Source organism: Mytilus californianus, unplaced genomic scaffold, assembly GCF_021869535.1.
Source record: "Mytilus californianus isolate M0D057914Y unplaced genomic scaffold, xbMytCali1.0.p SCAF_3, whole genome shotgun sequence".
Taxonomy (NCBI): domain Eukaryota; kingdom Metazoa; phylum Mollusca; class Bivalvia; order Mytilida; family Mytilidae; genus Mytilus; species Mytilus californianus.
The window spans coordinates 80,187,040-80,204,224 of NW_026262679.1; the positions used below are offsets into that span (position 1 = coordinate 80,187,040).

The following is a 17,185-nucleotide window of genomic DNA, read 5'->3' on the forward strand; positions in this document are numbered from 1 at the left end:
GTCATCATTGGTGAAGGGACTCTTAGATATAATTTTATGTTCATTATAATGAAACTCATAGTGACGATTGAGTTGAGAAACATTTGTGAAGGTTATGATCATTTAATACTGAGGGAGTTTATTGTTTTTTACTAAAAAAATATTCAGATTCCCAACTATAAACTAAATTAAAAACCAATTGTTCAGAGAACAATTGAAGGTCTTTCCACATCAATTTTCTAAATAATTGATAAGAAGCTACTTCCCTTTTTCTCAAAGTTATTATTGGTGTCCAATCATATGTTTCTTCATACGGGTTCGAAAAAAAAAAAAATTTTCTATATTCTTTTGTGTGAAATAAGGGAGATAATTTGCACAGAAAAGTGGAAAGACCTAAAAAAATATATTCTGATTGAGAGTTTTTGCCATCAAGATCAATGACAAGATCTTAAAAAAAAATTTGACCTTTGGACGACAGAAAAATAATTATTTGATGTTTACACAAGCGGGTACAAAAGAAATTTTAAGATCGAAAAAAAAAATAAACATAACCCAACCCACCACCCTTCCCCTCAAAATTCATTGGTTGTTCCCTTAAAAGGCTTGTTAGAGAAAATTGGACACAGGATCTGTATCAGATTGAGTAAAACATAAACTTATCATTACTGACAAAGTGGAATGACCATAATTTATTCAAATTCCCAAGCAGCAGGGATATTATTGTACAGGAAATAACATAAACTGCTTCGCCGAGTGCAGCTGGATACGACCGCAGGTCAAACCCTGAACAGTTGGGGCAAAAATGGACACAATATTCGCGCTTGATACAGGTCTGAATTTGGATTGTAATTAAATATTTGACACATTATAGGTTTCTGACTCAGAATAAATGTGTCAAAGAACTTGAAATTGGTTGTATGATTTGAATTTATATTCAATTGAAGATTTCTTGCTGTTGTGCAATACACTGTGCTGTTGCGCAACACTTAGTAAATCTGTTTTCTGTTGCGCAATACTTAGTAACTCTGTTTTCAGACTATATACAAAGAATTAGCAAAATAAATTGTGACCCCCAATTTTTTTCTTTGGAAAATTGTTTTTTAAAAAGCGACACCCACTAATAAGCTATCAAATGTCTTTACTCGGACTGTAGCATTTTGAACCAACACGTGAAAAATCAATCTAGAATTAAACAGTTTCAACATTCATATCTCATTATCATGATCTTGACCTGGATATATACATTAAACTTGACACTGGACGCAAGCAAACCATCAATTCACCTATATCAGTAACCCATAACTGCCAGAAATTCGCATTTCTCTTCAAATATTGTGTTAATTGACTTCCATTATAAACAACTCGTCAGTTACTTGTGAAACGAGTTTCAGTAATGTTTAAGACTAAGGGCCAGTTAAAGTATGTCTGACATATAAGACTCCACCTCTAAAAGACAGAAATTATCTTTTAAACTTGGTATTAAATGTTAAATCGTTATTTACTCCTTTAAGGTAAGAAAAGAAGGACATATGGCAAGAGATCTAAACAGGCAGTTATTTCACTCATAAATAATGAAGACATAATCTTTCAATCAGTTTAATTGAAGTCTGGAGCTGGCATGTCAGTTAACTGCTAGTAGTCTGTTGTTATTTATGTATTATTGTCATTTTGTTTATTTTCTTTGGTTACATCTTCTGACATCAGACTCGGACTTCTCTTGAACTGAATTTTAATGTGCGTATTGTTATGCGTTTACTTTTCTACATTGGCTAGAGGTATAGGGGGAGGGTTGAGATCTCATAAACATGTGTAACCCCGCCGCATTTTTGCGCCTGTCCCAAGTCAGGAGCCTCTAGCCTTTGTCAGTCTTGTATTATTTTTAATTTTAGTTTCTTGTGTACAATTTGGAGTTTAGTATGGCGTTCATTATCACTGAACTAGTATATATATTTGTTTAGGGGCCAGCTGAGGGACGCCTCCGGGTGCAGGAATTTCTCGCTACATTGAAGACCTGTTGGTGACCTTCTGCTGTTGTCTGTTCTATGGTCGGGTTGTTGTCTCTTTGACACATTCCCCATTTCCATTCTCAATTTTAAGATCTTCTTGCTATCGACAAGACGACAATCAGTATATTTTTATATTTTTTTAAGGGGGGGGGGGGGGGGGGGGAAGGTTACTTTTTTACACAATATTCAAGCTTGATACTGCCTGAATTTGGATTGTGATCAAATTTTTGACATAATATAGGTTTCTGACACAAAATAACTGTGGTCAAAGATCTTAAAAATTTGAAATGGGACATTTAATTTACCTAGAATGGTCTGATATCCAAAATCTAACAACATAGTTAGATTCAGCATATAAAAAAACACAAAATATTTAATTTTAGTCCCCTGTACACTCTGAAAACTAGATCTTTTCAATGTTTGTCCCTTTATAGCAAGGATGCTATCAATTGAAATAAAAACAAAACTTCCATTTAATGTTAATTATCATTTCCCTCTTTATAAAGCAAATAACAAGTACAGCAAGCTATAGGAGCTCGATGTAAAATTGGTTTAAAATGTTGCTATGCAAATAAATTCCTGGAGTACCAACTTTAATTTATTTTTCTACTGGCTGTTTACCTCTCTAAAACATGCTAATTATCCATATATATATGCAGCTAGACCAGAGAAAGTCAGGGAACAAATTCCAAAGGAATCGGTTGATATGCAGCAAAGATTAACACTTTTGAAAATAAGTTCCTAAGCAAACTTAAATGCTAGTCACTTTTTCAATGAATAAAGTTCCATTACTCCTCAATGACATATCAGAAATAATTAAAAAAAAAAATAGAGGGAGCTTATCTTAACATGCTTAATAGATATAAACCAGTCACCAAAGTTTCATTAAAACTGCTCAAAGCATTTTTTGATTTATTGTCTGAAAACTAGAAATTCCCCTCTATTTTATGAATAAAATCCCTCATAACACAGAAATGTAAAATCTTAAATTTATATAAAAATTGAACGGTAGCTTACGTCAATAAATATAAACAATTCACCTAAGTTTCATGAAAATTGGTTAAAGCTTTTTTGAGTTATTGTCCGACATGTTGATGACGAATGGACGGACAGATGGACAAAGGTATACCATAATACGTCTCGTAAATGGGCATATAAAAATTGAATGTGAATATATCGATAAAACCGCAAATACATGTACAAAATTTGAGACGACGTCTTTTCAAAATTGTATAAAAAATAGTAAAAAGATACCTACTTTATAAAAATATTGACCTTTAATTTTATAAGGTGTTTATATTCTGCTATACTAGAAGATTTTTCCTAAGAAATATTTTAATAAATATATAGTTTTATGTATATGAAATTATTTTTAAAGCATTAACAACAAATCATTCACTAAAAGAGAAGCTTTTTATGTCCCTCTCTGGAACGCAGCTTAAATTTAAGTTTTATGTAAGGACTTATTGAAACCTCCTTGGAGACAGTAAACTTTTATACGGATAGTTCATTCAGCTTGAATACTTCAATTAATCATTAATTATAACATTTCTATCATAAATGAGTGAAAGTTACCCCAAAATTATTATTTATTGGCCTAAAAAGTAAAAATTTTGAGGAAATGAGAGGTATAAATGGACCAAAAGAGACCTTATAAGGAAGACAAAGAGGTTCATTAATAGTATTTATCATCCTAAAGTCATCTTTTGTATCATATTCAACTGTTTGTAGGCAGATAAGATAAATATTTGATCATTTATTGGTCCACACTATATTCTATCATGATGCGGCTTGGTTTGGATTTTTTCGAATAAATTTTGCTCGAATCACTGTAGATGTCGTCTTACATTATACTAGATTTTTCTCAAACTATTGAACTGATTATGACAAAACTTGACAGGAATGCTTGCAATAACCAGTATTTATACAAAGGAAAAAAGTCACATTCAGTTTATTTAACAAAAAAGTCTTCTTTAAGTGTAATACCACCAAATCATAGTACGTCACATCCGGTTGCATATGAAAATAGGTCGAAAAAAAATATTCACTTGAATTTGACAGTTGTATGTAATTGATCCTACATTTCATTGCAGTAAAACATTTCTGGGTCATAAACATATATCTTGGGTATTTCAAAGCACCATTTTTTTTTTATTTGGGGTTTCTATAGAATATTTTGGAGACTTGAGGTTACATGGTTACTAAAGTTTGTACACAGGTTAAAAAAGGGGGAAAATTTGATTGGTTAACTTCCAGTGATGGTTATTTTCTTATATGCAATGAAATGTTATGTGAAATTTTTTCTATAGTACTGGACAGTATAAAAATTTACTCAAGCCAAGTATTTCTTTATTTGATAAAGATAAATTCTGCACATTTTTTTGAAAAGTGCAAATTTAACAAAGACTAATAGGGGAAAATCAATGGTGGTATTGCACCTATAATCAGCACAGACAGAAATTGTTATATTCACAAAAAGACAATATTTCTATATTGAATGTTCATAAGACAAGAGCAGACCGGTGTACTCGAAAAAATTAAATGTGAAAAATAAGTATATTTGGGGAAATTGTAACATGCTAAGGACTTTGTGGAACACTCCAAAAATTGGTGACCCGAAATAGATCTATAGATTTTGAATGTACATGATTTTTTCCAATTCTTTATATCAATATGCACAAAAGATAAACAATTTTTAGATTTCAGTTTCACAAGCTTCTAATGCATTTATCTCTATAAATACTGAACATAAAACATCGTGTATTTGCATGTATATTTCTAATAACACAGTTTAACAAATAATTTCTTTAAAATGTACAATTGTTATTTAGAAACAACTTTTGGACAGTATTGTCACCAGCATTGTTTTATTATTAATTTTCTCAACTCTATAAAAAGAAGAGTGAATTTTCTATTGTTTTCGTTCACTAGATTTCCCACTGTTCAGCAACCCATCAAACCTCCTGCCATAATTTGTGCCTACATTATCATTTAATACCTAGCTATGCCACTGGAAATAGATCAGGCAATAGCTCATATTGCATCTAGGCCTGAATAAGCAAAGAGTGCTATACTAAAATTATTCTAAGAAATTTTTATTATTATACCTAATCTGGTTGAAGTCTATGTAAATCGTATATTAATAACTTAGAAAACAGTCAAAATATAAACAGTCAGGATTCTACTTCGTCAAAATTATCTCCCCATTAAGCCAGTTCATTTTTACAATCGTAAAAATGGAAGCCATTGTAGGGATGACACACTGCCAATTTAGCTCTTGAAAACCGATAAATTTATCCACATAGCACCATTACGATCCTTATATGCCAGTTGTATTTTAAAAGACAAATGTATCTACTAGCTAATGAGCATCAGTTAATGTACTTGTCTGCATTCAGTCAACTTAAAACTATTGTCTGATCGGTTGTCAGGTGGAATTTTCGAAAATTCATAAACATTTAAAAAAGTTCTAATTCAATATTTTGTGGAAGGGCAGACTAAAAATTTTCAGTGGTTGAAGACTATAAACCCTTGATATCACACACAAAAAATGAAGTTTTTTCGAAGATATGCATTTTTAAGATCCAACTTAAAAGTCTGTCGTCAAGTACTTTTAGTCAAAATTTGCTATTCTAACACACCTACTCTGTTTTTGTGATTCATTAGAAAGGTATTTCACTTGACCCATATATTTCATTTTTTTTGTACTGTGAATTTTCAATGTTATAAAGTCAACCTGTAGCCTTGATATATAAAAATGATAGAATCTGAAGCAAGATGATGTATCAAATACTTTTGCTTTTTAAGTTTTCAAGACAAAATATTCAACTCAAACACGCCCTAATATAAAAAGGTGCACTTGATTTTCTCTTTTCGATGCAATTGTTACCCATTTTTTCGAATTATTTATTGAGTCACATAATGGAAGGGCAGAAACGAAACTTAAGGAACAAATAGATTGATATGTTTTTCGTCCGTGGTATTATTTTTTTTTAAATCGGAGGTTATGCATTTTTTAGATCCAACTGAATAGACACCCATGTCGTCGACTTGATATCTAATTGTTCTGCTTAATTATGTAACAGATAAATTAAAAACTTATGCAAATGGTATTTTTATAATAAAATACTTCGTATTTTAGCCGAAAACTGTCATTTTATTTGTTTCTATTAACTTTTAAAATTTTTGTTACCAAAGTAAACATTACAGTAAGCATTTATCGCCTTCTCTAACAAAGAGCTTCGATTCTTTTGTTCTATTTCAACTGGGTTTCCGCCTGTAAAGATATCAACCAACAATTTTAAACAAATAAGAAATACTGGATTATCTCCCTTGAAATTATGAAGAACATATGTTTTTAATTTGGCTAAAAAATTAATAGCATATTTAAAAACTAATTAATTGATTTTTACAAAATACATTATTTAACTTAACAGCTTATTATTTGTACAAAATCAACTGCTTTCAGCAAATAACAGGTATTATTTTATATTAATTGAACCAATGAATATAAAACTGTAAAAGATTATATAAATTATTTTAAATAAAATCATAAAGCATATAAAGCCTATCTTTTTGTAATGAAAAAGGTAAATAGTTTTTGTAAATAGCAGCTGGATTACTTTAGCTGTAGACATAAACTAATAAACAATTAATGGGGAATGTGTCCATGGGACACAGATGATGACCCCCACTTGCATATAAGGTTATAGAGGAACATAAATCAAGAACTGTAAAAGTGACGCTACTCAAATTTGTACTTGATCTGCGTTTTGTGGTAATAAGCATTGCTTATAAGTTTCATAACATTTAGTTGAGGCAAACTTAAGTTAGAGAACAGAAATGAAAAATTCAGCAATTTTTTCATTTGTAAAGAGCCATAACACTAGAACGGTAAAAGTGACACCACCAAAATTCAAACTTGGTTGAGGCAAACTAAAGTTAGAGAATGGAAACAAATTTTGGGATGTACGTACGTACAGACGGACAAGGGTAAAACTTAATGCCCCCTCCGCTACGGCAGGGGCATAAAAAACACTTGGCCACTTTAACTTGATATGAGATGTTACAATTTACTCCTTTAAACTACCGATGAAGGAACAAGGATTATGGTGAATTGGCACTACAGAAAAATCTTTTGAAAAGATCTCAAATGATTGTTTCTGCCTTCATTTCTGTTTGCTTTTAATTATCAAGACCACTTTTCTCTATCCTATATTTCAGTTGCTCATTATTCTCTATTCTTTATATATTAGCACCCCATTCTCTATTCTTTATTTCTTAGCCTATTTTTCTCTCTTTTTTTTACTTTTTTGCCCTCTATTCTCTATTTTTGCCCATTTTCTCTATTTTTGCCCTCTATTCTCTATTTTTGCCCATTATTCTCTTTCTGTAAACCCCATCAAAACCCTCCTGTATAATGTTCCTAGAGATTAACAACAAATCTTTTAGAACTTAAAGCCAATTAAAAAACAAAAGCCTAATATGTACTATAAACTTATCCTTTCTATAAGATGCAGTAAAACAGTATCTAGACTTGCTCAACTATGAGGATGCAGTAAAAAGAAACATATATGACAACTTATATGACTTATCATAATAAAATTTTGATTGGAAATGTGAAATAGAAGCCAAATTTTGTTATCTTACTTTGTGAAAATTCATACATAATACTATTAAAAATTTGTTTCAGGGCTGGCTTAACTTTATTCTGTTGAATTTTCTGTTTTTAGATCAAAGTCTTACTACAATTAACATATAAACCTTCACAATAAACTATCAATGATCCATAAATATGAGGCCCAAGTCAAATGAACCCTGTCACCTTTTAATCATTGTATATACATTTTGTTTTACAAATTATGTAAAGTATATGAGAAACTGATCAAATCATGAAAACTAAATGTTGATCATTGAACCATGAAAATGATGTCAAGGTCATATGATCACCATGTACACATTACAATCATTCTATTCGCCAAATACAGTTGATATTTTATTAGCTAATCTTATCATAAAAACTTAATGAGAATCACAGAAACTTGAAATGAGGTCACAGTCAAAGTCCCATGAAATAGCAAGAATAAAATATCATTTTTTCATTGTTTTTTTGTATTCACAGAATCATGAAATAAAAGATAAATAAAGGATTATGGAAACAGTTTGTTCCAATGAATTCAAAGAGATATGTTCACAAGACAATGTTACCTTGCCTCCACATTCAATCTTTCCACCTTGCGCTTTAGCTTCCTCTATTGACTGGAGATACAAATCTACGCCTTGCTGACTATGCATTGGACCATAAAGAGTACCAGCTGAAAATCACATAAAAACTACTTGATACGATTTTAATTATCAAGATAAGCAATAATAAAGTTATTCAAATATAAATTGCAAAACAATACATTTTTACATTGCAATATAACATACAGTACCTTAACCTCCAATAAAAAGTCAACATGCCTAATTACTAGTCCAAATAATTATGACGTCTTGCAAGGCTATTTTATTTTTTTTCTGTGATGCCTTCCTACGACGTCATAACGCTGAAGCCATTTTTTACGTCTGGACTTTGAGAGGGAATTTTGGGGGGAACTTTGAGACCCAATTTTGGCATGAAATCTTCATTGCCGACTAGAAATTTTTGCATAGTTACAAAGTCTTACCTTATTTGTGCTTATTGATTCAAAATATTTCCAGAAATATCCAAAAAAAATGATAAAATAAGATACGATTCCATTTGAGGTGAGCAAATATTTACTTTAATTTCAAAATGGTCTCCTAGAATTTCAAAGATACACTTCCGGAGAGTATAAAATATCAAAACCGGTAAAATTTGAAGGACCTGAATTTCCGGATAATACAAATCGAACGTTCCGGAAATTCGAGTCCATCAAATTTTACCGGTTTTGATATTTTATACTCTCCGGAAGTGACGTATCTTTGAAATTCTGGGAAACCATTTTGAAATTAAAGTAAATATTTGCTCACCTCAAATGGAATCGTATCTTATTTTATCATTTCTTTTGGATATTTCTGGAAATATTTTGAATCAATAAGCACAAAAAAGGTAAGACTTTGTAACTATGCAAAAATTTCTAGCCGGCAATGAAGATTTCATGCCAAAATTGGGTCTCAAAGTTCCCCCCAAAATTCCCTCTCAAAGTCCAGACGTAAAAAATGGCTTCAGCGTTATGACGTCGTAGGAAGGCGTCACAGAAAAAAATTAAAATAGCCTTGCAAGACGTCATAACTATTTGGACTAGCCTAATTACATGCTCTTATGTTTTATATGCCACTTGTAACTGTGTTATCAACAGATTATTCTTCAAATTTCATCGAATGAAGATCATCCTTTATCTAACAGTCATATAAGATTTCATTGAGATAAAAAAAGGTAATAATTTATCTAACAGTCATTTAAGATTTTATCCAGATAAAGAAGGTAAAATTGAGAATGGAAATGGGGAATGTGTCAAAGAGACAACAACCCGACCATAGAGCAGACAACAGCCGAAGGCCACCAATGGGTCTTCAATGCAGCGAGAGAAACTCCCGCACCCGAAGGCGTCCTTCAGCTGGCCCCTAAACAAATATGTATACTAGTTCAGTGATAATGGACGTCATACTACACTCCAAATTACATTCAGGAAACTAAAATTAAAAATGATACAAGACTAACAAAGGCCAGAGGCTCCTGACTTGGGACAGGCGCAAAAATGCGGCGGGGTTAAACATGTTTTTTGAGATCTCAACCCTCCCCCTATACCTCTAGCCAATGTAGAAAAAAAAACGCACAACAGTACGTACAGTAAAACTCAGTATAAGAGAAGTCTGAGTCCGATGTCATTTATCAGCACAGGTGATCATTTATCTAACAGTCATTTAAGATTTTATCCAGATAAAGAAGGTCATCATTTATCTAACAGTCATTTAAGATTTTATCCAGATAAAGAAGGTGATCATTTATCTAACAGCCATATAAGATTTTATCCAGATAAAGAAGGTCATCATTTATCTAACAGTCATTTAAGATTTTATCCAGATATGAAGGTGATCATTTATCTAACAGTCATTTAAGATTTTATCCAGATAAAGAAGGTCATCATTTATCTAACAGTCATTTAAGATTTTATCCAGATAAAGAAGGTCATCATTTATCTAACAGTCATTTAAGATTTTATCCAGATAAAGAAGGTCATCATTTATCTAACAGCCATATAAGATTTTATCCAGATAAAGAAGGTCATCATTTATCTAACAGTCATTTAAGATTTTATCCAGATAAGGAAGGTCATCATTTATCTAACAGTCATTTAAGATTTTATCCAGATAAAGAAGGTGATCATTTATCTAACAGTCATTTAAGATTTTATCCAGAAAAAGAAGGTGATCATTAATCTATCAGTCATTTAAGATTTTATTGGGATCCTTTCTTAGTAATTCACTTAATTAATGCTTTCACTATGTATGTAGAAAAATGTAGAATTACCAGATTTAAATCAAAGATTATAGATAGATTTAATGTTATGTAACAAATTTCATGAAGTGATTATTCTTGTACTTGTCTCTGCAGATAAGTCGTAACTTACGCTCTAAAGGATCACCAATTTTAATCTGAGAATATGCTTTCTTCAGTCTCTCCACAACCTCATCATGGACTTTCTCATGGAGGATCTAGCAACAAAAAAAGAAAAACAAACATTAAATATGAAATTTAATTTGTAATCGTCACAATTACACAATATGGTGCATTTGCATTTATAACTTTTACAACTCTGTTATATTTTTGTTTTATCAGAGAAAATACAAAAAAAAAGATTTTGTCAACTGTGATGTTCAGGTGCGGATCCAGGATTTTAGGCTAGGGGGGCGCGCAAACTTAAATTATCTAAAAAAATTTTGAGGTAAAATTATCGAAATATTTTTCTAGAGTGGGTGCACAACCCATGCTTTGCAAATTTTAGGGGGGGCGCATGCCCGCCACGCCCCTGTTGTTGAACCAAGCGGTCCTTTTTGAATACCTTGTGCAAAGTGTTGGTAAATGTTTTCATTGACACATTAGTAGTACACAACTAATTACATGCCATGTGGCAGATTCAGAGCTGGTGTATTGCATTACACAGTAAATACTTGAAAAGGTGCAATTTTCATATCATGAGAATTCAGAATAACTTTCATCAATCTATTACCAACCACTCTGAGTCATGTGAAAATGTCTTTCATGTGAGAAGTCAAATTAAAAGATGTAAAATTTCCAGATGTTACACATTTAATTTAAGTCCAGCAATAAGACTGTAATCTTACCAAACGTCTAGTTGTGGTACATCTCTGTCCAGCTGTGCCAGCACAAGCAAATACTGCAGCTCTCACAAGCATGTCTAAATCAGCATCATCATTTACTGAAATAGAAGATGAACATCATTTATTTTTCACATACACTATCCTCCTTAGTATACTGAAAAATATATCATTTTATATTTCTGGACTGTCCAATGATCTATCCCTTTCCCTTACTATGCAGGCTGTAATTGTAACAGAAAATTCTGTCTGGTAGTAAATTTTCTCCTAGGTAATCAAGTCTGTGACAATAAATTTTACTAGCAATGTAAGTCCCTGGATAAACTTTCCTAGGAAAATAAGTCCATAGCTAGTAAAATGTGTCTGGCACATATTTTCCTAGGAATATTTTTATATATTTTCGTATTCTCATTTTTTTTCCATGAAAAAAGTCCCTTTAAAAATTTTATTTCTTAAAACATTCTTTAAATAAATCAATATCAAAATTAAGAAAAGAACATTTGTAAATATGTACATCATAAAAGTCTGTGATATGAATTTTCCTAGGAAAAAAAGTCTGTTTAATTATTAAACACAACCATTTTTAATAAAATAGTGAAATGTTAATGCACAACTGTTAAACAATTCACAAACATATAACAATTAAAAATTCAATTGTTTACATGTAAATCATTTTTCTTTATAAACGGTCTTATTTAAATATAGGACATGAACGTTTTTACCTAGGAATATTAATAATGACCTGGACAAGAATTCCTAGGAAAATTAGTATGGGCACACATAAATTTTATAAAGAGATTAATGCAAAACTATTAATCAACATTAAAACATAAGAAATAAAAATTCCATTGTTTACATGTAAATGATTTCTTTTATTACACATTTTCTTAGTAAAATAAAGAACATTGACATTTTTACCTAGGAACATTGATGACATGGACATAACTTCATAGGAAAATTAGTCTGGGGACATAAATAACTGACATCAGACTAAATATACTAATAAATTCTGTAACCATGGGCTTTTTATACTGTAATATTTGTCCACCCGGATTCATTTTACCTGGACTAATTTATCTCTAACATAATACTAGTCTCTATGCTTGGTCTGTTTTTTTGGTCCCAATTGATTTCCATATTTTTAGAGTTTAGCTGATACCAATTTCAAAATTTGGACCTGTTCTCCAACCTAAGGCAATCTGCAATCCATTGTTAAGTTATCCAGATTTAAGGAGCAGTTTGAACAAAAACTCAACTTTTGTAATTGAAATCAGAGTAAAATGGCATGTTTGGAGGAGTGACCTCCCTTTCACTGTCAGGCTCACTAACAACTGGTACTTTCGAAAAGACAACCTAAACCAGTGGTAATATAACTAATAAATGTATTTATCATTTAAATATTCTTTGAAAGCAAATACTTCTGGTTGCAAAAATACTTCTAGATGTCTATTTTTAGAATCTGTGTTGTTGAGTAGCTGTTTCATTATGTTGACTCCACATAATCTTGTACTCAAATCTACACTACAGGTAGTGAAAATGTCTTACCTATTAATGCATTGTTCCCTCCAAGTTCTAATAAAAATTTCCCTAAAAAGTAAATAATAAAAAATAAATTATACATAGCAATATATGTAATTTTAGTTGATTCAGTATTTATAGATTATCGTTGGTTATCTCAACGAGATTGATTTTCTCGCTTGAGCCGGTACGGCGAAAGCGAGAAAAGCAATCGAGTTGAGATGACCAATGATAATCTGTTTATCGCTATTTTACCTATGAAGACGATGTTAATTTCCTTGACAACAGCACATGTTCCCATAGTTTCTAGCAATAATTTTCATATCACTCGACTCCGTTTTCATATCACTCGACTCCACTGAGAACGGAAATTATCAGTCAGCAAGATCAAAGGAAAAATTCGTAAAATAGCGATAAATATTCTTCTTCATTCATCATGCAACAATTTCAATAAAGTTACAACATATACTAGAGAATGATTCTACATTTGAATAACTTAAACATTTTTTAATATAAATGATCAAATATTTATGAAAAATTATTATGCCAAAACCTAGACAAGGTGTTGTTGATACCAGATATCCTGACTTTCCTATTTTTCCTTCAGATATAAAACTAAAATACCAGTGCACAATTCAGTAAAGGTAGAAAAATGGAAACATTTGAAACTTCTTAACTTTAATAACATGTATATGAAGTTACAGACAAAACCTTTGAAAGAAAGAAATATTTACAAAGTTTGAATTATTGTAAAAATGTAGAGGTGTTTAATATCATATTAATAATAATTTACATTTTAAATTTTGATAACATTTTAATGCAGCAATACTTGAAAAGGCATTATAAATAAATCTTGCAAATTTTTTTTGTTGAGCTACCATCATAATAATAGTGTCATTTTTCTATTTTTAGTTATTTGGAGATTTGGGAGACTTGGTGTTGATGGTAAATCTTTGATGGTCTTGGTTTAATTTATTCAAACAAGCGATTTAAAGCTTTACATATTGTATAGACACATTTTTACCTATTGTGTCTGTTTGTTTTGTTCACGCATCGTTGTCAATATAATTTAATTTGATGCGACTGTCATACAAGTGAAAGTTTTAGCTAGCTATAAAACCAGGTTCAATCTGTACCAAGTCAGGAATATGACAGTTGTTATCTATTCTTTTGATGTGTTTGAGCTTTTGATTTTGCCATTTGATTAGGAACTTTCCTTTTTGAATTTTCCTCGGAGTTCAGTATTTTTGTGATTTTACTTTTTGCCCTATTGTTGAATTCTACAAGTCTTTTGGTTATTTGTGTCATGTTGTAGTTGTCTCTTGTACCATACATCTCCTTTTATTCATACACAATAATTTCTTAACTTACAATTTGTATAAAGCTTATTTTTATTTTTTAGATACTCAAGACTTTTGAAAGATCATGAAAATAATCAAAGAGCTATTCATTTGTGTCACACAGTATAGCATGCTCTCATGAAGCAATATAACAAATTTGAGGCATCTCTGATTTAGTAGTTCCCTAGAAAAATGTGACGAAAAATTTCATACATGGCTATTATATTTAGAATACATAAGTATTCTGTAAACAGGTTGTTGATGAGTGGTGAATATAAAACCATGTCACAAGGTATAGCATGATGACATGAAGACATAAAACAAATTTCAAGAAGCTCTGATATGCATTTTCTGAGAAAAATGTGACAGAAATTTTCATGGGACAGACCATGGGACAGATAGACGGATGTACAGAAAGACATAGGGACAGACAGGGGTAAACCAGCATAACTCCTCCTTTGGAGTGGGGATATAAGACATGAGACCACAGAAGCACACATGAGTAGTTCCTTATCATCAAAAAATAAATGTTTGACAAAGATTTTAACAGACAAATGCTTAAAAACTTTAATAGTATCTACCAAATCTTTCTTGAACCATCATAGAAACTTTATGTCCAACCTGAAATTTTAAATAGTAACATATTTACTACTCTGTTTTAAGTTGTGTTGTATTTCTATCTTAGGAATTCAGAAAAAGCAGATCTTTTTCTTGTATTATACACAAAGAAATAATATGAATTTAAAGTCTTTTCTAAATAAAACAGATAAGCAACACCTGCATATTTTTTTTTAGAGTAAGATTTTCAGATGCATACTTCTTTTGCAATAGTTATTATTCTGTTATTCTACAGCATAATAACAAGATAATACTGATACCCCTGCTATAGTTGTTCAGTAAACAGGAAAGTTGATATATGATTGATGTGAAAAAGCATCACAAAAATTTCAGAAGCTCTGTTTTGTAGTTCTGAAGAAAATGTGGTGAAAATTTCATACATGGCAATTATGGATTAAATTATGGTGTTTGGATGTATAAATACTCATCCACGCTTGCTATTTTTATTATTGCCCCCTGCTATGGTTTTACTTAGATTTCTTACAATCTCTGTTTTTGCCCCGTATTTGTTTTAAGTTTGTTTTGTATTACTTAAGTCCTTACGTCTGGCTTTTTATAACAGTTTTTGTAAGAGTTCTGTTACTGCTTTGCCTATTATTTCTTATTCCGTAAGTGTGATCCTTATTCTATGTTACAACCTCCAGTCTTTTTTATTTTGCCTATAACGTTTTTTATATAGATTTGACCAATGGTTTTCCTGTTTGAATGGTTTTACTCTAGTCATTTTTGGGGCCCTTCATAGCTTGCTGTTCGGTGTGAGCCAAGGCTCCGCATTGAAGCCGTACTTTGACCTATGATGGTTTACTTTTACAAATTGTGACTTGGATGGAGAGTTGTCTCATTGGCTCTCATACCACATCTTCTTATATCTAAAAACAATGTAAGTATTTGGTTAAAAGGATGTTGATGAGCAATAAATTTGAAGACGCTTCACACATTTAAAAATGTTTTTGTATTTCCTCAGAAAAAAAAGCAATGAAAGGTTCACGGGGAAAGAAAAACAGACAGAGGTAAACCAGCAAACTTCCCTTCTTTTACCGATAAAACTGATCTTAAAAAATCCTACATCAATAGATAATACATTGAATAAGAAGCTCTAAGTCAACAAAGATAAACTGAGTTTTAGTGAACAAACTTACGGGTGTACTGCCAGTAAACGAGAGAAGATTAATCCTTTCATCTTTGGCCATCAATGTTCTAAAAAATATGTAACAATCAATACTCTGTGATCAATCAACAGATTAAAGCATGAAATATAAAATAGCATGTAAACTTCATCATTGCGTGTGTTATACTTAAACTCTCCAAAAAATCAATTAACATCTGTAAGAATAAGGTATTCACATCATCAGTGTACCACATATTGGCTGTAATATTTTAAAATATCTTATTTGTATACTGTTAATAATATCTTGTGCATCTTTTTCATACACTGGTGATAATAACTTACACTATTCAATTCAAATATTAATTTTATTGAAACTTTCAATAGCCATTGGCGGATCCAGGGGGGGCCCTCCCTTTTGTGGGAAAAATTTGGTTGATTATATAGGGAATCACTGAATGATGACTGGAGCGGGCCCCCCTTAGGTCAGTCAGTGGGCCCCCCCTTACAAAAAGTTCTGGATCCGCCACTGATAGCTAATATTATCCCATAACATCTTATTAATACACTTGTTAAGCATTCAAAAATGTCTTCTTCATACATTGGTTATAATATTTTACATCAACTTTGATATTCATGTATTTGTGTTTACAATGTTACATAGTATTTCCCATCAGTTCAATTTTCACCAATTTTTCAGTTTCTGTGTGTTTAGTTACCAGTAAATAAATGTCAAACTAAGAGCTTATTTCATATGATAAATAATTTATTATTTTTACCCAATATCAGCGCCTCCTTGAACCAAAGAACAGATGGCACCTGGAAGATTGTTTGCTTTTAAGACAGCTTCTAAAATTCTGAAAAGAAAATAGATGAGCTATACAAATAAAAAGCATAAAAACTGATTTACACAATGCTAACTTATAGTAAATAATGATTTATAGTTTATCATTTGATGTTGGCACCCTCTTATAACATTTATTTGAGATAACTGCTTATCCTTTCTTTTTCTTGCCACAGGAAAAAAATAGCATCAACTCTTACTACTAAATCAAAACCTGTTCCTGATGATGGGTGTAAAGAACACTGAAACATGCTGATCCTTTGAAATGTTAGTTTCCTTACTTCTTTTTATCTAATACTTAATGAAGCTGCACTGACTTATCAAAAAACATTGAATCAAATAGTAACAACTATTGTAAACCAAGTTATTTTCATGGATACTTTATTTAGCGTCTAGGCCTTTCTAGCCGACGTTGAGGGGATTTATTTTAGTGATTTTCTACTTTTCTTGATGTATTTATATAAGGGAAGATATA

General features: G+C 31.2%; 1 protein-coding gene across 1 annotated transcript in view; it reads right to left on the reverse strand.

The window, feature by feature from the left end:
* Positions 1-17,185, reverse strand: part of LOC127735160 (alpha-aminoadipic semialdehyde dehydrogenase-like) — a 59,654-nt gene that overhangs the window by 30,037 nt on the left and 12,432 nt on the right. Inside the window, exons 8-14 of the mRNA XM_052245262.1 lie at positions 16,646-16,723; positions 15,901-15,958; positions 14,725-14,764; positions 12,831-12,872; positions 11,292-11,386; positions 10,577-10,661; positions 8,193-8,299 (exon numbers count right to left, since the gene is read on the reverse strand). Coding sequence (XP_052101222.1) covers positions 8,193-8,299; positions 10,577-10,661; positions 11,292-11,386; positions 12,831-12,872; positions 14,725-14,764; positions 15,901-15,958; positions 16,646-16,723 — 505 coding nt within the window. The remainder of the gene's footprint in view (positions 1-8,192; positions 8,300-10,576; positions 10,662-11,291; positions 11,387-12,830; positions 12,873-14,724; positions 14,765-15,900; positions 15,959-16,645; positions 16,724-17,185) is intronic.